This window comes from Oncorhynchus kisutch, linkage group LG3 (genome assembly GCF_002021735.2).
Source record: "Oncorhynchus kisutch isolate 150728-3 linkage group LG3, Okis_V2, whole genome shotgun sequence".
Lineage (NCBI taxonomy): Eukaryota > Metazoa > Chordata > Actinopteri > Salmoniformes > Salmonidae > Oncorhynchus > Oncorhynchus kisutch.
The window spans coordinates 69,521,849-69,544,474 of NC_034176.2; the positions used below are offsets into that span (position 1 = coordinate 69,521,849).

The 22,626-nt window shown below is 42.5% G+C and overlaps 1 protein-coding gene across 9 annotated transcripts in view; it reads right to left on the reverse strand.

The window, feature by feature from the left end:
- The window catches only part of LOC109888404 (liprin-beta-2), a 36,643-nt gene that overhangs the window by 5,406 nt on the left and 8,611 nt on the right, over positions 1-22,626 (reverse strand). Inside the window, exons 1-15 of one of the 9 annotated variants that reach the window (XM_031812635.1) lie at positions 21,236-21,447; positions 19,877-20,008; positions 18,034-18,321; positions 17,570-17,662; positions 16,662-16,770; positions 16,407-16,439; positions 15,742-15,803; positions 6,835-6,910; positions 4,991-5,115; positions 4,690-4,757; positions 4,511-4,571; positions 4,324-4,365; positions 3,999-4,128; positions 1,006-1,141; positions 726-854 (exon numbers count right to left, since the gene is read on the reverse strand). In XM_031812635.1, coding sequence (XP_031668495.1) covers positions 726-854; positions 1,006-1,141; positions 3,999-4,128; positions 4,324-4,365; positions 4,511-4,571; positions 4,690-4,757; positions 4,991-5,115; positions 6,835-6,910; positions 15,742-15,803; positions 16,407-16,439; positions 16,662-16,770; positions 17,570-17,662; positions 18,034-18,321; positions 19,877-20,008; positions 21,236-21,277 — 1,526 coding nt within the window. In that variant the 5' untranslated portion in view covers positions 21,278-21,447. The other 8 variants (XM_031812651.1, XM_031812643.1, XM_031812660.1 and 5 more) reach the window with 8 other exon arrangements.

Below are 22,626 nucleotides of genomic sequence, written 5' to 3' on the forward strand. Positions count from 1 at the left end.
ACATTTCTAATTTTGTTAGAATGTCGTTTTCATTGCCCGTTAAAGGGTAGTGTTAGCTAGCTAGCTAACATTGTGTGTATGATCTGTGTAGTAATGTTTTCATATTTCAGAGCTATTTGCATTGCTAGTTATAGACTAACATTGAACTTAGCTCATTTGTTAGCTTTAGCTACCTGTAGATTCATGCAGGATAGTAATGTTATGAGTTGGGATTATGGTTCATTGTTTAGCTAGCTACATGTCTCAACAAAAGACTCCACTATGCAAGTAACCATTTCACGGTGCCGTTTACACCTAACAAGCCAGAAACTAAGCAAAATCATTGTTTAGAAAGCTGCTTTTAATTCCCTGGTATTCTAGATGTGTGTGTGTGTGTATATATATATATATATATATATATATATATATATTAAATGCATGGGTGTATTGGTGTTCAAATGAACCAGCTATGCTATTTTTATGTAATGTAAAAAAACACAATTTCAAATTGTTATACATAAGACCAAATCGAGGCGGTTGGTCACACTTTATTTGTATAGATGGTCAATACTATCAACAAGTCATCTGTTGATAAGCAACTGTTTGCTAAGGTTACGGTTAGGTTTAGAATAAGTGTTAGAGTAGGGGTTAAGGTTAGTAGAAATGTTACTACATTGTTAATTCATGCCAATAATCTATTGGGGAATTAGGTGGTGTCAAGGACTTATCCCCAAATCCAGTCTTACCGAACAGTGCTGCCAGACTCAGGGGTCCGGGTCAGTCTTGGCCCCGCTGTGGCACGCAGCCCCCCTCTCCTAAACTGGTTTGGTTCCAGGTCCTCCCCCTGCAGACCCCCTGACTGGGTCCGCCTGATCCTGGAGGAGAGGACCGTAATTGATTTCATAGACATACTGTACATAATATTCAAGACTTGGGCATCATTCACATTCCTAAGCTTGCAATTTTAGGTGAGGTATATGCTCAATCTACTGTATATATTTTATTTTAAAAATATATACCACTCACTTTCCCCAGAGCTTTCTGATACTGTTATTGTTCTTCATGTGCTCTGGTGAGCCAATAGTCCGTTGACCTGACTCCGCCCCTGAAGACTGGGGTGAAAGATCAGAGGATGAGGTGTCGTCCATTTTCTCTGTCTTTCCTGTAAGAAGGGGGGGAAAGATCAGAGGATGAGGTGTCGTCCATTTTCTCTGTCTTTCCTGTAAGAAGGGGGGGAAAGATCAGAGGATGAGGTGTCGTCCATTTTCTCTGTCTTTCCTGTAAGAAGGGGGGGAAAGATCAGAGGATGAGGTGTCGTCCATTTTCTCTGTCTTTCCTGTAAGAAGGGGGGGAAAGATCAGAGGATGAGGTGTCATCCATTTTCTCTGTCTTTCCTGTAAGAAGGGGGGGAAAGATCAGAGGATGAGGTGTCATCCATTTTCTCTGCCTTTCCTGTAAGAAGGGGGGGAAAGATCAGAGGATGAGGTGTCGTCCATTTTCTCTGTCTTTCCTGTAAGAAGGGGGGGAAAGATCAGAGGATGAGGTGTCGTCCATTTTCTCTGTCTTTCCTGTAAGAAGGGGGGGAAAGATCAGAGGATGAGGTGTCGTCCATTTTCTCTGTCTTTCCTGTAAGAAGGGGGGGAAAGATCAGAGGATGAGGTGTCGTCCATTTTCTCTGCCTTTCCTGTAAGAAGGGGGGGAAAGATCAGAGGATGAGGTGTCGTCCATTTTCTCTGTCTTTCCTGTAAGAAGGGGGGGAAAGATCAGAGGATGAGGTGTCGTCCATTTTCTCTGTCTTTCCTGTAAGAAGGGGGGGAAAGATCAGAGGATGAGGTGTCGTCCATTTTCTCTGTCTTTCCTGTAAGAAGGGGGGGAAAGATCAGAGGATGAGGTGTCGTCCATTTTCTCTGTCTTTCCTGTAAGAAGGGGGGGAAAGATCAGAGGATGAGGTGTCGTCCATTTTCTCTGTCTTTCCTGTAAGAAGGGGGGGAAAGATCAGAGGATGAGGTGTCGTCCATTTTCTCTGCCTTTCCTGTAAGAAGGGGGGGAAAGATCAGAGGATGAGGTGTCGTCCATTTTCTCTGTCTTTCCTGTAAGAAGGGGGGGAAAGATCAGAGGATGAGGTGTCGTCCATTTTCTCTGTCTTTCCTGTAAGAAGGGGGGGAAAGATCAGAGGATGAGGTGTCGTCCATTTTCTCTGTCTTTCCTGTAAGAAGGGGGGGAAAGATCAGAGGATGAGGTGTCGTCCATTTTCTCTGTCTTTCCTGTAAGAAGGGGGGGAAAGATCAGAGGATGAGGTGTCGTCCATTTTCTCTGCCTTTCCTGTAAGAAGGGGGGGAAAGATCAGAGGATGAGGTGTCGTCCATTTTCTCTGTCTTTCCTGTAAGAAGGGGGGGAAAGATCAGAGGATGAGGTGTCGTCCATTTTCTCTGTCTTTCCTGTAAGAAGGGGGGGAAAGATCAGAGGATGAGGTGTCGTCCATTTTCTCTGTCTTTCCTGTAAGAAGGGGGGGAAAGATCAGAGGATGAGGTGTCGTCCATTTTCTCTGTCTTTCCTGTAAGAAGGGGGGGAAGATCAACAAAAAGTATCTTTATTTTCTAGTTGTGTTTCTATCATTGAAACATTTGAAATCAGAAGTTTACATCTGGGCAAAGGTTCTGGTTAAGCTTTAATATGAGTTTCTTTTGAAAATGTGCAATGCAAGAATAAAAACAATCAACTCGTTCAAAAAAAGTATTTCTTTCCAGGACTGCAAAACAAATAGCTGATGTTATCTTGGTGAATTTTTTTTTCTTTCATACAGGCGGTGAACCTTAAAAAAAGACTTGAATCTTAATGACTGAATAATGTTTATTGGCAATAGCCTGTGAAGAGAAATAGCACAAACATGTTAATTAACTCAGACTAGTGCCATGGACACCCTACGTGTACATATCCCTGAAATATAAGGAACATGAATGTATTGGAAATTCCAAATTGTATGCTGTCATCTTACACAGAGCACTGACACACACATTTACCCCGACAGACATTTTCCTAGTCCCCAGGTCCAGAACAAATTAAAGGAAATGTACAGCATTATACCATGAGCCATGAATCCATGACTCCCTTCCATCATATGAGCACCAAAAAAAAAATGTATTAAGCAACATCTCACGGCACAACTTCTCTCCCCCATTTGACCTACTTGTGCATGTACAGACATGTATGTAACTGATAGATGCACACGCACGCATTGAAAAGCATTAACATGATGTGTATGTCAATTGTAAACTATTTTGTCTGTAATGTATTTTTCGATATGTGTCGAACCCCAGTAAGACTCACTGATAGGCCCACTAGGGGATTGGTAGCTTTGCTTTCTCATGTTTGTGTTGGAGGCCTTTGGCTCTAACTGACCACCCAAAAGGAGTGAGGGCACATAGAAAGGGGTTCCAGCTGCTGGGCCTGTGCCTCATTATGTGCACAGCACATAATTAATTTGATTCCTGCCACTCCAAAGTCCAGGGTGGAGTTGAGGTGAGTGTGGTCCATGAGAGAGGGTGGGGTTGTGTGGACCGTGGTCATTTAGAAAGAGAAGGTGGAATTGGGGTAAGTGTGGTCTGTGAGAGAGAGGATGGGGTTGGGTTCAGTGTGGTCGACCAGAAAGAGGGTGGGGTTGTGAACATGGTATATGTCAGGCAGTCAGGAATATCCCTGAAAACCTTTACTCCGGCTGGGGCCTCACCGCTATTGGCTTTGATCAAAGTGCCACTAGCCACTGATCAGAGACATGTGTATTTTCCCGGTCTCAAAATGGAGGACCAGGTCTTGGTCTGATCAGCTATCTGAGGCTTTGTGCTCTGTGTTGTAGAAGGGGCCAGAACTAAGCAGATATGGTTTCTCAGAGCAGGTCTGTCCACCATGCAACATAAGATACAGTGAAACCTATCTTGAGGTGAAGGTGTCTGAAGCACTAATAGACAGTGTGTGTGTAGTGGGGGGGGGGGGGGGGGGGGTTAATGCTTCTTTAGGCTTACTTGAGTCTCCGTCTTCACTCCCCTCTGGAGACCTCTGGCTCTGTGTCTCACTGCACTCTCCCTCTCCATTATGCTCTGGGAAGGAGGCCTTCACCGGCAGGGTCTGGCATCGGTTATCTACAGGCCTATTCTGGAGAACAAACACAGACTAATGAAACAATTAGACCAATAGAAAATGTTTTATGTTACTTTTGATTAATTGATTTATTTTCTATAAAATTCTAATTGACAAAACAATAATGTGGTCAGATGTGTGACCCAAACACAATAAAGAACAGTAATGGTTAGATATGAAAGTGAAGAGTTTTTTTCACAGTAATAATACCTCAGTAGACACTTCAGCCTCTACAGGAATCACCACTACATGCTAGAGGTAGGGAAGGTGAAGAACAGTCATTAGATGACAAGGAGTCAGGCTTGATACAGATTGGGGAGAAAAGTGTAATGGCCTTTCTAGACAGATATTCTCACTCTGGGCAGTAAATGGTGTCAAGTGAAAATGTCCCCACTACCTTCGATGAAGATCCATTCTGTAGGTTGTCCATACTGCTTGATAAAAGTCGGGGATGTGTCCTGATAAAAATATATTATCATCTGATTATTACATTTACAATGAATGATATTGGTTAGTGCAGCCCCATAGAGCTCTTAAAGAAGTCCCAGAAAAGGCATTCTATTCCCAGAGTCTCACCAGAGTTCTCTTTCCTTCTGGGCTGGCAGGTGGGACACGAGCTGTGGGGATGAACTGCTGAAGGACATCTGGACCAGAGGAGAGACGGAGATGAGGACAGGGAGCGAGGAATATGACGGTAGTGCATTGTGACAATGAGGCTTCTGAACCACATTGGGCAGGATCAAACATGTTTTAATCCAAAAGGCACTTTCTACCTTCATATTGTGCCGATTCTGAAAACTGGAGTAATTGTCAGTGTATGCTTGGGGCTGAGAAAAATGTTTTTCCCCTATCTGAAATGCCCCTTCCTCTGACCCACCTCAGTATTTTTGTTCTCTGGGAGTACACTGGAAGGAACTGTCCTCATCACCACTCCATGCTCCCGTTCCTCACTGCTGCTCGATGGAGTACTCTCATTGGATATTGAGAGGATAGTGGGTGGAGCTATCATAGAAAGTGTCATTGCTTCATACCATCGGGAGTAATGGAAATGTTCTGCTCTCTCTAGTTCATTATGCAGTGGGACAAAAAGTATTTAGTCAGCCATGAATTGTGCAAGTTCGCCCACTTAAAGATGAGAGAGGCCTGTAATTTATCATCATAGGTACACTTCAACTATGACAGACAAAAAGAAAAGTTTTTTAAAAAATCCTGAAAATCACATTGTAGAAAATGAGTATTTGGTCACCTACAAACAAGCAAGATTTCTGGCTCTCACAGACCTGTGAGCCTTTAAGAGGCTCCTCTGTCCTCCACTCGTTACCTGTATTAATGGCACCTGTTTGAACCTGTTTGAACTTGTTATCAGTATAAAAAACACCTGTCCACAACCTCAAACAGTCACACTCCAAACTCCACTATGGACAAGACCAAAGAGCTGTCAAAGAACACCAGAAACAAAATTGTAGATCTGCACCAGGCTGGGAAGACTGAATCTGCAATAGGTAAGCAGCAATTATTATTATTATTATTATTAGGAAATGGAAGACATACAAGACCACTGAATATCCCTCGATCTGGAGCTCCACGCAAGATCTCACCCGTGAGGTCAAAATGATCACAAGAACGGTGAGCAAAAATTCCAGAACCACACGGGGGGACCTAGTGAATGACCTGCAGAGAGCTGGGACCAAAGTAACAAAGCCTACCATCAGTAACACACTACGCCGCCAGGGACTCAAATCCTGCAGTGCCAGACGTGATCCCCTGCTTAAGCCAGCATGTCCAGGCCCGTCTGAAGTTTGCTAGAGAGCATTTGGATGATCCAGAAGAAGATTGTGAGAATGTCATATGGTCAGATGAAACCAAAATATAACTTTTTGGTAAAAACGCAACTCGTCGTGTTTGGAGGACAAAGAATGCTGAGTTGCATCCAAAGAACACCATACCTACTGTGAAGCATGGGGGTGGAAACATCATGCTTTGGGGCTGTTTTTCTGCAAAGGATGACTGATCCGTGTAAAGGAAAGAATGAATGGGGCCATGTATCGTGAGATTGAGTGAAATCCTCCTTCCATCAGCAAGGGCATTGAAGATGAAACATGGCTGGGTCTTTCAGCATGACAATGATCCCAAACACACCACCCGGGCAACGAAGGAGTGGGTTCGTAAGAAGCATTTCAAGGTCCTGGAGTGGCCTAGCCAGTCTCCAGATCTCAAACCCATAGAAAATCTTTGGAGGGAGTTGAAAGTCCGTGTTGCCCAGCAACAGCCCCAAAACATCACTGCTCTAGAGGAGATCTGCATGGAGGAATGGGCCAAAATACCAGCAACAGTGTGTGAAAACCTTGTGAAGACTTACAGAAAACGTTTGACCTCTGTCATTGCCAACAAAGGGTATATAAAAGTATTGAGAAACTTTTGTTATTGACCAAATACTTATTTTCCACCATAATTTGCAAATAAATTCATTAAAAATCTTAACGTGATTTTCTGGATTTTTTTTCTCCTCATTTTGTCTATCATAGTTGAAGTGTACCTATGATGAAAATTACAGGCCTCTCATCTTTTTAAGTGGGAGAACTTGCACAATTGGTGGCTGACTAAACACTTTTTTTGCCCCACTGTACATTTGAATGTAAGGAATGTTTTACCCTTTGGTGGCTTTTCATTAAAACAATCAATAACTAGAGTAGTACAATGTATGTTAGGGGAGGTTGGTACCTTGTCTTGGAGTCGCAACGTCTCTGAACTGTCTGCACTGGACTAAGAGCAGTGTGAGCTCTTCAATACGCCGGTCCTGTAACAGGGAGAGGAATCCATACAGTACCTTGCAAAGTAGTTATTCACATTGTGATACAACGTGGGATTAAAATTAATTTAAATTGTCAATCTACACAGAACACTAAATGCCAAAGTGGGAAAAAAATGTAATAAGTAAACAGTGTTGTGTAAGTGTTCAGCTCCCCGAGTCGAACCATGTTAGAAAAACCTTTGGCTTCGATTACAGCTGTGAGTTTAGGGTAAATCTAAGAGCTTTGCAAAGCTGGATTAGGACATATTTGTCAATTAATTTGCAATAACCATTGTCACTTCCTGTTGAACACAAAATGAGGGAGAGCTCAGTTGTGTTCCCAAGAAAGTTAAGGTAACTGAGCTAAACAACTACCCCCCCGTAGCTCTCACTTCCATCATCATGAAGTGCTTTGAGAGACTAGTCAAGGACCATACCACCTCCACCCTACCTGACACCCTAGACCCACTCCAATTTGTTTACCTCCCCAATAGGCCCACAAACGACGCAATCGCAACCACACTACCCACTGCCCTAACCCATCTGGACAAGAGGAATACCCATGTGAGAATGCTGTTCATCGACTACAGCTCAGCATTTAACACCATAGTACCCTCCAAACACGTCATCAAGCTCGAGACCCTGGATCTCGACCCCGCCCTGTGCAACTGGGTACTGAACTTCCTGACGGGCCGCCCCCCAGGTGGTGAGGGTAGGTAACAACATCTCCACCCCGCTGGTCCTCAACACTGGGGGCCTACAAGGGTGCGTTCTGAGCCCTCTCCTGTACTCCCTGTTCACCCACGACTGCGTGGCCACGCACGCCTCCAACTCAATCATCAAGTTTGCAGGCAACACTACAGTGGTAGGCTTGATTACCAACAACGACGAGACGGCCTACAGGGAGGAGGTGAGGGCCCTCGGAGTGTGGTGTCAGGAAAATAACCTCACATTCAATGTCAACAAAACAAAGGAGATGACTTCAGGAAACAGCAGAGGGAGCACCCCCATCCACATCGACGGGACAGTAGTGGAGAGGGTAGTAAGTTAAGTTCCTTGGCGTACACATCACGGACAAACTGAATTGGTCTACCCACACAGACAGCGTGGTGAAGACGGCACAGCAGCGCAAACTACCTGCCCTCCAGGACACCTACACCACCCAATGTCACAGGAAGGCCATAAAGTTCATCAAGGACAACCACCCGAGACACTATCATCCAGAAGGCGAGGTCAGTACAGGTGCATCAAAGCAGGGGCCGAGAGACTAAAAACAGCTTCTCTCAAGGCCAGACTTTTAAACAGCCACCACTAACATTGAGTGGTTGCTGCCAACATACTGACTCCACTCCAGCCACTTTAATAATGGAACAAATGATGTAATTGTTTTTATCACTAGCCACTTTAAACAATGCCACCTAATATGTTTACATACCCTACATTACTCATCTCATATATATATATAACTGTACTCGATACCATCTACTGCATCTTGCCTATGCCGTTCTCTACCATCACTCGTTCATATATTTTATGTACATATTCTTCATCCCTTTACACTTGTGTGTATAAGGTAGTTGTGAAATTGTTATGTTAGATTACTCGTTGGTTATTACTGCATTGTCAGAACTAGAAGCACAAGCATTTCGCTACACTCACATTAACATCTGCTCAAATCAAATTTTATTTGTCACATACACATGGTTAGCAGATGTTAATGCGAGTGTAGTGAAATGCTTGCTAACCATGTATGTGACAAATAACATTTGATTCGATTTGTTGTTTTGAAAGTGAATTGGAAAGTTCTAGTAGCTAGCTAACATTTTAGTTTGGATCTCACAACGCTGTTGGCATCAGTTGCTGGGACTGCTAGTCTCTGTCCAGTGATCCTGCCAACTAAGGCCGGGTCTGAAGTTCTATTTACCTAGCTGCCTATCAAGCCAGCTGTGTATTCCTTGAGGGCTTGAATGCAGTCCGCGATGCGGTTAGCCATTGCGGCTGGGACAGAGGGTTGTCCCAGGTTTGTGGCTGTCTAGATCCCTGCTGTTTGTCATGTTGAATCTTCCCTGTGACCTGCCTTGTCTGGAACTGTGGAGTAACGGCGTAGCCTACGTTGCTAGCTACCAAGACCAAAGCCGGTGGGAGTACTGTTGAGGACAGTGGTGTCTATCACACGTGAAGTATCTTTTAAAACAAACAAAAATAGTTCTAAAAGCAGTTGTTACAGCAAGAAAATAGAGTTGTCTCAAAATACTGGTGGATTCAACTAATAAAATAATGGTCAACTGGTCCAGGACCTGAAGAACAGGTTGCAGTTCTCAGGTTCAGCTCGATGAGTTGAAACAGGAGAACGGCAAGATGAATGCAGTCTGTAAGTCCTTGAGAGAGGACAGTTCTGTGTGTGAATCCATGATAACAATGATGGATAAATCAATATATCAAGGGGGAACTACATGGTTGTGGGCAGAATTGCAGAATCCCCATGCGACCTGGGCGGAGCCTGGGGACAAAGTGAGGGAAATGATCTGAGAAATTGAAGATGGACCACATTGAGGCCCACCAGACTGGAAAGCCCACTACTGGCCGAGGTCGATAGTGGTCAAGTTCCTAAGGTTCAAGACCAAGGTAGCTGTTCTGGAAAGAGCCAAGAACTTGAGAGGAACGTTCAGTTGAAGTCAGAAGTTTACATACACTTAGGTTGGAGTCATTAAAACTTGCTTTTCAACCACTCCACAAATTTCTTGTTAAACTAGTATTTTCCAACAATTGTTTACAGGCAGATTATTTCATTGTATCACAATTCCAGTGAGTCAGAAGTTTACATACGCTAAGTTGACTGTGCCTTTAAACATCTTGGAAAATTCCAGAAAATTATATCATGGCTTTTGAAGCTTCTGATAGGCTAATTGACATCATTTGAGTCAATTGGAGGTGTACCTGTGGATGTATTTCAAGGCCTACCTTCAAACTCAGTGCCTCTTTGCTTGACATCATGGGAAAATCAAAAGAACATCAGCCAAGACCTCAGAAAAGAAATGTAGACCTCAACAAGTCTGGATCATCCTTGGGAGCAATTTCCAAATGCCTGAAGGTACCCTCTTTCATCTGTACAAACAATAGTACACAAGTATAAACACCATGAGACCACATAGCCATCATACTGCTCAGGAAGGAGATGCATTCTGTCTCCTAGCAATGAATGTATTTGTGTGAAAAGTAAAAATCAATCCCAGAACAACAAAAGGACCTTGTGAAGATGCTGGAGGAAACAGGAACAAAGTATCTATATCCACAGTAAAACGAGTCCTATATCGACATAACCTGAAAGGCCACTCAGCAAGGAAGAATCCACTGCTCCAAAACCGGCATAAAAAAGCCAGCCTACAGTTTGCAACTGCACATGGGGACAAAGATCATACTTTTTGGAGAAATGTCCTCTGGTCTGATAAAACAAAAATAGAACTGTTTGTCCATAATGACCATAGTTACTTTGGAGGAAAAAGGGGGAGGCTTGCAAGCCGAGAACACCATCCCAACCGTGAATCACTGGGGTGGCAGCATCATGTTGTGGGGGTGCTTTGCTGCAGGAGGGACTGGTGCACTTCACAAAAATCGAGGTAGGAAAGTTATGTGGATATATTGAAGCAACATTGCAAATGGGTCTTCCAAATGGACAATGACTCCAAGCATATTACTAAAGTTGTGGCAAAATGGCTTACTGACAAAGTCAAGGTATTGGAGTGACCATCACAAAGCCCTGACCTCAATCCTATAGAAGAGTTGTGGGCAGAACTGAAAAAGCATGTGCGAGCAAGGTCTACAAACCTGATTCAGTTACACCAGCTCTGTCAGGAGGAATGGGCCAAAATTCACACAGCTTATTGTGGGAAGTTTGTGGAAGGCTACCTGAGACGTTTGACTCAAGTCAAACAATGTTAAAGGCAATGCTACTAAATTCCTAATTGAGTATATGTAAACTTCTGACCCACTGGGAATGTGATGAAAGAAATAGAAGTTGAAATAAATCACTATTATTCTGACATTTCACAGTCTTAAAATAAAGTGGTGAACCTAACTGACCTAAAACAGGGAATTTATACTTTAAATGTCAGGAACTGTGAAAAACTGGATTTTAAATGTATTTGGCTAAGATGTATGTAAACTTCTGACTTCAACTGTAGATCTTCCTCCACGGGGACTATCCTGAAGCTGTGGGCCAGAAGAGGAAATAACTTCTCCCAGCCGTGAAAGCTGCAGAGCACTTGGAGACGTTGCTTACATCCACTTTGACAGGCCCATTGCCCACCTTCCCTCCCAGAAGCCTGGAAGGGATGAGGAGACCCAAGCCGATGAGTTTGTAGCTTCAACTCTGCAGCACACACACCTTAATTTATTAATGGACTGCTGAATGTATATTTTTTTCAATTGCTTGGTTTGCTCTTTTCAGTATTATGTCTCTCTGATAATCTACCCAGGAAAGGGCATATATTAGCCCATATTAATATATGTAGCCTTAGAAATAAGGTTACTGAAATCAATATCAGATCATTCATATATTAGCCATTTGAGACTCACTTAGATAATTTATTTGATGATACAGCACTAGCAATACAAGGGAAAAACATAGAAGAGACAAATGCTAGGGGATATGTTGCTGTATAGTCAGTGCCTTCAAAAAGTATTCAGACCCCTTGACTTTCACATTTTGTGACGTTACTTCCTTATTCTTAAACGGATTAAATTGTTTTGTTTTTTTAGATTTGAGAAAAAACATTGAGGGAAATCTGACTGGAGCAAAGTACAGAGAGATCCTTGATGAAAACCTGCTCCAGAGAACTCAGGACGTCAGATTGGGGCGAAGGTTCACCTTCCAACAGGACAACGACCTAAGCACAGTTACGACAACACAGGATTGGCTTCAGAACAAGTCTCAATATCCTTGAGTGGCCCAGCCAGAGCCCAATCTAACATCTCTGGAGAGACCTGAAAATAGCTGTGCAGCGAAGCTCCCCATTAAACCGGACAGAGCTTCAGAGGATCGGCAGAAGGTCCCCAAATACAGATATGCCAAGCTTGTAGCGTCTTACCCAAGAAGACTCAATGCTATAATTGCTGTCAAATGTGCTTCAACAAAGTACTGAGTAAAGGGCCTGAATACTTATGGAAAAACAAAAAGTTTTTTGCTTTGTCATTTGAGGGGAATTTTTTTTACAATTGAATCAATTTTAGAATAAGGCTAACATACACGTTAAGCTGTATCCGTACCCATTGGTTGCAGTGATCACAATTTAGTGGCTATATTCAGGAAAGCCAAAGTTCCAAAGGTTGGTCCTAAAATAGTGTATAAGAGATCATACAAAAGATTTTGCTCTGACTCTTATGTGGATGTTAGATACATTTGTTGGTCTGATGTGATCTCCACCCGGCACAGCCAGAAGAGGACTGGCCACCCCTGATAGCCTGGTTCCTCTCTAGGTTTCTTCCTAGGTTCTGGCCTTTCTAGGGAGTTTTTCCTAGACACCGTGCTTCTACACCTGCATTGCTTGCTGTTTGGGGTTTTAGGCTGGGTTTCTGTACAGCACTTTGTAACATCAACTGCTGTATGAAGGACTTTCTAAATAAATGGGATTGATTGATGTGATTAATAAGGAGCATCCAGATGATGCACTTGATGAATTTATGAAAATGCTTCTTCCAATTATTAATAAACATGCACGTGTTAATTAAGAAACTGACTGTTAGAACTATTAAGGCTCCATGGATTGATAAGGAATTGCATTTTTTTTAAACGGTATAGTTGAAAGAGATTAGGTGAAACGAGTGGCCAATAAGTTTGTCTGCAAATTGAGAAATTGTGACTAAACTCAAAAAGAACAAGAAACTGCGTTATGAAGCCAAGATCAATGATATAAATGGGAAGGAACTCAGATGGCATAATTATTTAAATGACTTTATTGGGAAAGTGGGCAAACTTAGGCAGGAAATGCCAATCAACTAACAATGAGCCATGGTATTCATGCATTTAAAAAAACATGTACATTTAGTGTAGGAGTAGTGCAAACATTGTTATCGATCAATAATGACAAGCTTCCTGGCATTGACAACTTAGAAACTACTGAGGATGGTAGCTGACTCCATAGCCAAATCGGTCACATCTTTAATCTGAGCCTAGAGGAAAGTCTGTCCTCAGGCCTGGAGAGAAGCCAAAGTAATTCCTCTACCCAAGTGGTAAAGTGGCCTTTACTGGTTCTAACAGCAGACCTAGAAGCTTGATGCCAGCTCTTAGCAAACTGTTGGAAAGAAATTGTGTTTGACCAAATAAAACGCCATTTCTCTGTTAACTTCATATGGCTGCAGGGGCAGTATTGAGTAGCTTGGATGAAAAGGTGCCCATTGTAAACGGACAGCTCCTAAGTCGCAGTTGCTAATATATGCATAGTATTATTAGTATTGGATAGAAAACACTGAAGTTTCCAAAACTGTCAATATTGTCTGTTAGTATAACAGAACTGATATTGCAGGCGAAACCCTGAGGAAAATGAAAACAGGAAGTGGCTTCTATTTTGAAAACTCCATGTTCCATAGATTCCCTTTCCTGTCGCTTCCTCAAGGTGTCAGTCTTCAGACAGTTTCAGGCTTTTATTTTGAAAAATGAGCCAAAAAGATAACATCGCGTCAAGTGATTTTGCTCGCGCAACAGAGTTTGGATAGGTATTGCTTTTCCCTCTCCTACTGTGAAAGACATTTGCGGTTGATATTATCGATTATATATTTTAAAAAACAACCTGAGGATTGATTATAAAAAACGTTTGACATGTTTCTGTGGACATTATGGAAACTATTTGGAATTTGTCTGCGTTGTCGTGACCACTCTTTCCTGTGAATTTCTGAACATAACGCGACAAACAAACAAGAGGTATTTTGGATATAAAAATAATCTTTACGGAACATTTGTTGTGTAACTGGGAGTCTCGTGAGTGAAAACATCCCAAAGTCAAAGGTAAATGATTAATTTGATTGCTTTTCTGATTTGTGACCAAGCTTTCTGATGCTAAGTGTACTTAATGTTTTATCGTGCGATCGATAAACTTAAACGCTTGGATTGCTTTCGCTGTAAAGCATAATTTCAAAATCTGACATGACAGGTGGGTTAACAAAAGGCTAAACTGTGTTTCCCTATATTGCACTTGTGATTTCATGAATATAAATATTTGTAGTAATATTTATTGAATGTAGCGCTATGCTATTCAGCGGTTGTTGATGACACTTATCCCGATAGGGGGAATGCAGCCATAACAAGTTAACAGACTTTCAGCATGCTTAAAGAGAAGTGAAGTACATGTTGAGTGCCCTGACAAATTACCGATGGTTGGTTGAAAGAAATTGATAAGTGTCAGCTGTATTGTTAAAGTTCAGTGTAGCCTTTGATATTATTGACTGTTGGATTTTTTTTTAAATAAAAATCACACTACCGTTGAAAAGTTTGGAGTCACTCAGAAATGTTGTCGTTTTCCATGAAAACATGCATGAAATAAGTTGCAAAAGGAATAGGAAATATAGTCAAGATGTTGACAAGGTTATAAATAATTATTTTTAATTGAAATAATTGTGTCCTTCAAACTTTGCTTTTGTAAGGCGCTAGAGAGGGTAATGCGAACGGCCCAGTACATCACTGGGGCCAAGCTTCCTGCCATCCAAGACCCATATAAATAGGCGGTCTCCGAGGAAAGCCCATAAAATTGTCAGAGATTCCAGTCACACAAGTTAGACTGTTTTCTCTGCTACCGTACGGCAAGCGGTACCGGAGCGCCAAGTCTAGGACCAAAAGGCACCTGAACAGCTTCTACCACCAAGCCATTAGACCGCTTTACAATTCATACAAATCGCCACAGGACAATTTACTTTGAACTCCCCTCCCCCTTTTGTACATTGATGCTACTCGCTGTTTGTTTGTTACCTATGCTACCTTGTTTGTCACTTCGCCCAAACCTACATGTACAGATTACCTCAACTAGCCTGTACACTGAATCGTTACCTCCGCTATATACCCTCATTATTGTCCTTCTTATTGTGTTATATTTTAGCCTACTTGGTAAATATTTTCTTCTGCTTGAACTGCACTGTTGGTTAAGGGCTTGTAAGTAAGCGTTCCACGGTAAAGTTCCCACTTGTTTTCGGCGCATGGATCAAATCAAACTTTATTTGCCAGATTTTAATCCCACTAACACAAAATGTGAAATAATCCAAGTGGTCTGAATACTTTAGCAAGGCACTATAAATGGCTTTCTCCATATGCTTTTAACATAAGAGTAGAGAAGTATGGAGTGTGACATGGGCACAGCTGGAAATCAGAGTAGTGGTAACAGAGTGTGTGATTTGAAGTGGTGCCAGTGCCCTGGTCTAGTTTCTCTTCATGGACCAAACTCCAAAATTAGGTCTGGCATATTCAGGACTCATTAATTGTGGCTTTGCCTAAAATGGATGGCTGCTGAGAGAGCGAGCGAGCATGAGGCACATTTGTTCAAAGACCCAAGATTCCACCCGTGCGTGCAACTGTAAGAGTACAAAAGCCCTACTGTGCTCTTAATGCCTGTGGGTGGTGCTACTGATGTGCGGATACATACACCATCGGCTTTCCAGCAGCCCCTGCCATCCAAACAGTAATGATGGTTGTGCTGTGTATGCCAACACTGCTTTTAATGTATACAATGGTACTCAACTATATACAAAGCAATGGGATCACACTGTTCAATTTTGTGATGCCAAATTACATCTCACTACTGGACCAAGAGAGAAAAACATAGATTTATAGTAACCTTTGACAGCCGCCTACTCACCTTTTCATCATTGGCAACCAGCAGCGTCTCCATCCCTGTCTTTAACCTTTGGAGCTCCTGGTCTGTAGAAAGGAGTCATACTGTAGTTGCCATCATGTACCTATGTATGCAGTACCATAATATGACAATGTGCAATCTTTCATTTTCTACCCCATTTAGGCATATGTAAAATAGATGGCGCAGAACTTCTCAGATGGAAAATGTCTCATCTAGCCAGGGAAAGTCAACAGTATGAGCTAGAGGTCCATACAATAAAGCAGAAATGAAGTAGAGAAAGTTGACAGGCAGCCATGTGCAATGGAAAAGACATCTTCTGAAAATGAAACTTAATCACTCAACTACAGTATACCACTAGTAGCAAGAGCACAATGCCATATCAAGGTTATGGTACTGGACACCAGTTGGCTGACATTACCAGATCAAGAGTCCCTTCCCAGTGGAAATTCTGTATTCTGATTAGTGATTCCCTATACTCAGTTGAAGAAATGTGAGCTCATTAAAATGTTGCCAGACAGAGGAAGCCAAGGTACATTCCTGGGTTTGATTTTCTTGGAGCCCCACAACAGGGTATGCAAGACAGTGTGAAAGGAGTGCATTTAGGGAAGGGATAAGATGGTGAGGTTGAAAGCAATGTGTTAAAGTTGTTAAATAGTGTTAAGGCTTACGCTTGTTGTTGAGCCTTCTCCTGTACATATCCTCTAACAGTGGAAATGATGCAATGTGGAGAGAGAGAACCATTGTTAGACACCACTCGCATGCAGGCACACCTTTTGCTGCCACTGTTGCAGCATGTTATTGATCCATGACTGACAAAAACCTGTTGACAAGTCACCAAGAAAGGACACATTGCTCCTTCATTACAGAACAAACCCTGTATTAAAGTTACTCCGTTTGGAAGAAGCGTTTGTTTGGGTGCTTACCTCTCTCCGAGGTTTCAGTGGACAATGGTCTGGCCAGGAGCTGTGTGTGCAGGCTGTCTATCTCAGCATTCTTACTGAGCAGGAGCTGCTGGAGGTCTGATAGCTCTGCCTGTGTGATTGGGGGGGAATCAGGAGCATGCATAAGCTAACACACTCTTATGCTCTCAGAAAGACAGCACATACATAACATAATCCTCCTACAACTGTTGGAGACTAAGTGAAATCAATGTTTATTGGTGGTGTAAACTGTTTAGCAGATGTTGTAGTAGGTACAGCAAAATGCTTATCAGTACACACTCAAGCTTGAAATCTAAAGCTGCTATTTACATGATTTGGCTGGTTCGTCTTTCCAGAGCAGGCTATATGTTTATATAGGGCAGACTGAAGTTCATAGTAACGCATCCACAACCCACATGACCATATATAGCCTGATAATGTAGTCAAAAATGTGTTAGACTAGCAGTGATTAAAGTTAAAATACATATGAACAAAAAGGAGATTCATGTCTGTCCCGAGTGAAAGTTTTTAAAAAATGGCTCAATGAAGCAGTTCAGGAAAAGGTAAAATTGAGAGTTGGAGAGTGCAAGGGAGTGAAAGAGTGAGCAAAAGAGAGCCAGCGAGGTATGGAAATGGGGTGTGCTAACAAAAGCATTGTTTAACCGCCAAGAGAAACCACCAAGGGAATGTGCCACCATTTAAATCCATTTCTACAAAGAAAATGGTCAGCAGATTTGTAAAGAAAATAAGCTTTTGTGAATGACTTTCGTGTCTGTATGACTCAACTAACTGGGCAGAAAAGCAGATTGGACAGAGTTTAGGAAAACTGCAGTTAGCAGAGGAATCTGGGCACTACTAGTACAGTCTAGACATAACAGGAGAGGAGGTAGGCTAACGTATGTTTGTTATACCTTTGTTGCTTTGAGTCTCCTCTCATACTGGGACTTCTGGTCTTCAAGATAGTCTACTTTCTCCTTGAGAAGTCTGAGCTCTTGAAGTTTGACCTGGGGACATTGATAAGAAGATATACAACTTGTAAATGTCGTTGTCACAAATGTACGTCAACAGATAATGGCTTGTTTTAATAGTCTGGAGACTGTCAATTAGTCCATGAGTTCTATCTGCTAACTATTCTCACAACACCACAATGAAATGCCTCTTAAAAATGATGCAGTACTATGCAGTACAACCCTCTTATCTACACACTAAATGGGATTGCATTGGGTCTCATGAACTATGCATGTGAAAGTTTGGTGGTTAGGGGTTCCTTAGTGCAAGCACAGATCTAAGTGTCAGAGCCTTGGGATCATGCCATACACAGTGATGGATGACTACATGCTTAGGATCAAAGGTCATGCAGACATTCTCTGCCTACACTCTCGCTTCCACAGCAGCACTGCTCCTCAGAAGTACTGGAGCTATTCTCCACACCTGAGAATGGGATCACGTCAGGAGGCTCCTCCAGCCCACTGTCGTGTACCTCCTCTGGGCTACCATCACAGGCGAGCCCCTGGTCTGGGTTTTGGGCATCCGTGGACCAAGTGTCGCAGGCCTTCTGTAGGCTGCTGTCAGCCTGCCCTGTTTTCTCCCGGATCCTGCAATTGATCTCCTGCTGAAACCTACACATCTGCTCCTGCAGCTCACTAATCAAGTTTACGACACTCTGACACACAAAGGGAAGAGAGAAATAAGGAAAATTAAAATAAACAGAATGAGAGGAAGAATGAAAAAAGGGAAGGACTGTGTGTGGTGTTCCTCAACGATATACTAACACATTTTTTTACATAATAAATGGAATGTTTAAAGCCATGCACTGTTTTGAGTTTAAATGTCTGAGAGAACCACAATGAGAAACAGCTCTGTAAGGTCTAAACACACTCTGGGCCTGTGAAATAGTTTTGTCAGGGTAAATATGCTTATGACCTACTGGAGTGAGAACAGGAGGTACCTAATCTCACACACACACACACACACACACACACACACACACACACACACGTGTATGCTACTGCCACATGAAAGAAACCGTCTAGTCCATTAGAGCAAGGCAAGTTCCAATACTTAGAGCGTAAACAACCATAGAGCTATGCCTGGACTGTGGAAGTATCACATGGTGTCCAGTATAGAGGATACGACAGATATATGGAGAGCTGTCCACAGCTATATATAACCATGAGCTTAGTGACTGCTCCAGAGCAGGGAGGCCTCCAAAGTGAGAGTGTCAATGTGTGTGCGTATTCACATGCATACTGTATGCTTGAATGGTCACACATGGCACATCAGTGGAATGTTCAAAGCAGAGGTTTCATTCTCTCCAGAAAGCAGTCATAGGGAAGGCAGTGTGTGTACATGACCAGAGCAGAAAGACTATTGCACCACATGTCCTTAAATTACTAAACCTACTGAATATCCTCTACATTACAAACCACAGGTATGGATTATTTCCTGTCTAAAGTGTTATGCTACTCAATCTTGAAAGGGGTGGGGTTTCCTCATTTAACACCTTCCTCTGCATCTCACACAATAGGCCAGTCATGATTTCAACAACATCAGGACTGTAGACTAAAGCGTAAAACCTGTCGCAGAGTTAAAGTCTACTCACCCTCAGGTTTACCCAGTCATCCATCATGCCAGCACGGCTTCACATAGTATGGATGTGCTCTGGGGCACAAAGGCTCATTGACAAGCCATGTTTTGCAATAGTTCAGAGGAAGATGTTGGACCTTCATGTGGTGATGGGTGTAGGTAACCCAGCATACCATATGGGCTTAAGCAAACATACATTTCAGGTTGAACTAAAAACAGAGCTAGGACTCCCTAGGAATGAAACTTCTCTCCATGTAGTCCAGGAAGAGGGTAGAGTACATTTTACTCGGTCTTTAACAGTATGTTTGTCATAAAGTCAGCTGCTGAATACATGGTTGGGTTTCCTAAAACATGAACAGGACTTCTACATACACTCCTGCCATTTCCTTGTGAAGCTCACTTCACTAAACAGATGTGACAAGGGATATGAAACAAACCCCCTTAGAGTCCTGACAGAATTCAACTTCACTATACTTGTTCAAGCGCAACATTAGTCTAAAAACAAATAAAAACCTGCCAGTTGTTGTAATCACAGACAAGCTAGTCTGTCTCAGGGACTCAACTCTGACCTCCTCAGTCATACCTAAGCTTAGTATTACCCATCATCCCTCCTTATGTGTGTGTGTCCTTACCTCTGCTTTGTGCTGCCTCTCTACTCCATGAAACTGTTTCTCCTCCATGTCCACCAGCTTCAGTTTCAGGTAGGACACCTCTCCCATCAGATTCAACTTCTGACTCTCCAGTGACGTCCTGCTAAGGAGCTCCTACCACCAGGGGAAACCCATGTGTTAATACACCAATCATGCAATGGTTAAAGACCACACACACACACACACACACACCGACCGTTAGAGACAGTAGTACAAAGACACCAATCCCAAACAGAACTTCTACTCTGGACACTAAATAAGCTATCGTCTAGCTCTGCTCAGTTCTCTCAAAGTCAGACAAACCCTCTGCTGTCAGACGCAGTCCACAAAGCTAAATATACACAGCTTCTGGGCACTATTTTTACTGCCCCTCTCAAAGGCAAGCACAAAGCATGCAGAGGAGAGCGTAAAAGAGCCCACAGTTCCCATACAACAACAAATAGGAAGTACTGTAGAGGCTCAGCACATGCCTTCCTATTTGAATGAGGATTGCTATCAATCAAACATGCTGATTAGGACCTTGCTTGATACACTAATTATCCCTCTTTATCAGAAAAACTGTCCCCTTTGAAAGTCCCCATTTCTCTCAACAGCTAATTATGTTGATTTCAGGCAGGTGCAAATTCTCAGAGGCTGCCCAAATCTGATATTTTTTTCACTCTTTTGTATTTTGACCAGTGCAGCTCTGAAAAAGCACTGATGTGAAAAGATCTGATGTGATTGGTCAAAAGACTAATTAGTGAAAACATATCTGAATTGGGCTGCCTGCGTAAACACAGCCTTAGAAAGGTCCAAAGAAAATATCCGAAGCACTGAGGCAGGCCGACCATGGGCATTTAAAAATGTTGCTATTTTGAAGCAAAAAGAGTTGGGTTTCTGAGAGGTTTCTGGGAGAGTGCACATGGAAAATAGAGAGCTGTGTCACTAGTAAGAGATTTGCGGCTCAGGTCCAAAGCCTCATAATGACCAAATCTCATGGAAACAAACCCGGCCCTTCAAAACAACTCTGCTGTACAAAGTTAACCAGGGTTGTATTCAATACGAAAACTGTTTACAGTTTAAGAACCAAATGGCAACAAACAGAACAAAACAACATTTCAATTGGACAAATTCAGGTAGGTCCCTCCCGTTTCTGTTTAATACACTTTTTGCAACAGAATTGAAGTTTGCAATGGCTACCAAATGAAATGCATTGAAGGCATTTCAAGAGTCTAACAAAGTCTGCATAGTATACAGAATTTATTTGGAAGAACTTTGGAGCAGTTGAAAGCCTCTCCTTGGAAGGATGATATACTGTAGCAAAAACAACATACAACTTAAAGTATGCTAAGTTTGTCCTACCTCAGTTTCCAGTTTGTATGGACTGACAATAGTCCTTTTCATGCATGAAGGCTAAAGATGTTGCTGTCATGAAGTTATCTTAGCTCAGTTGTAAAGAGGATCTTTGATTCTGACTGAGTTTCCATGTCTGCTCTCCATGCAGTTTGACTCTCCATACACTCCATGCAGTTTGGCTTCAGAGCGAAACACTCCACAGAAACGGCCAACTGCTTTCTTCTGGAAAATGTGAAGTCCAAGATGGACAAAGGGGGTGCTGTTGGGGCTGTGTTTCTGGACCTAAGGAAGGCTTTTGATACTGTTAACCATGAGATTCTCATCACAAAATTGTCCAAGTTCAACTTTTCCCCTGATGCCTTGAGATGGATGAAATCATACCTTGAAGGCAGAACTCAGTGTGTCAGAGTGAGCAATGAGCTGTCGCCCACTCGTAGCTATGATGTGGGCGTGCCCCAAGGGTCAATACTGGGGCCCCTCCTGTTCAGCCTGTGCATTAATAATCTGCCTTCTGTCTGTACTGGGTCTGAAGTTCAAATGTATGCAGATGATACAGTGATATATGTGCATGCAAAGAGCAAACAACAAGCTGCACAAGAACTCACTACTGTAATGGTCCAGGTTACAAAGTGGCTCAGTGACTCGTGTTTGCATCTCAATGTGAAAAAAACTGTTTGCATGTTCTTCACAAAGAGGGCAACAGATGCTACTGAGCCAGATGTCTATGTGTCAGGGGAGAAGCTCCAGGTGGTATCCGATTTTAAGTACCTTGGCATCATACTTGATTCCAACCTCTCTTTTAAAAAGCATGTGAAAAAGGTAATTCAAATAACCAAATTCAACCTAGCTAATTTCCGATTTATACGAAATTGTTTGACCTCAGAGGTAGCAAAACTGTACTTCAAATCTATGATACTCCCCCACTTAACATACTGCTTGACTAGTTGGGCCCAAGCTTGCTGTACAACATTAAAACCTATTCAGTCTGTCTACAAACAGGCTCTCAAAGTGCTTGATAGGAAGCCCAATAGCCATCATCATTGTCACATCCTTAGAAAGCATGAGCTCTTGAGTTGGGAAAATCTTGTGCAATACACCGACGCATGTCTTGTATTCAAGATCCTCAATGGCCTGGCTCCCCCTCCACTCAATATTTTTGTTAAACAGAAAACCCAGACATATGGCAGCAGATCCACAAGGTCTGCCATGAGAGGTGACTGTATAGTTCCCCTAAGGAAAAGCACCTTTAGTAAATCTGCATTCTCTGTGAGAGCTTCCCATGTCTGGAATACACTGCCATCAGACACACATAACTGCACCACATATCACACTTTCACCAAATGCTTGAAGACATGGCTAAAGGTCAATCAGATTTGTGAACATGGTCCCTAGCTGTG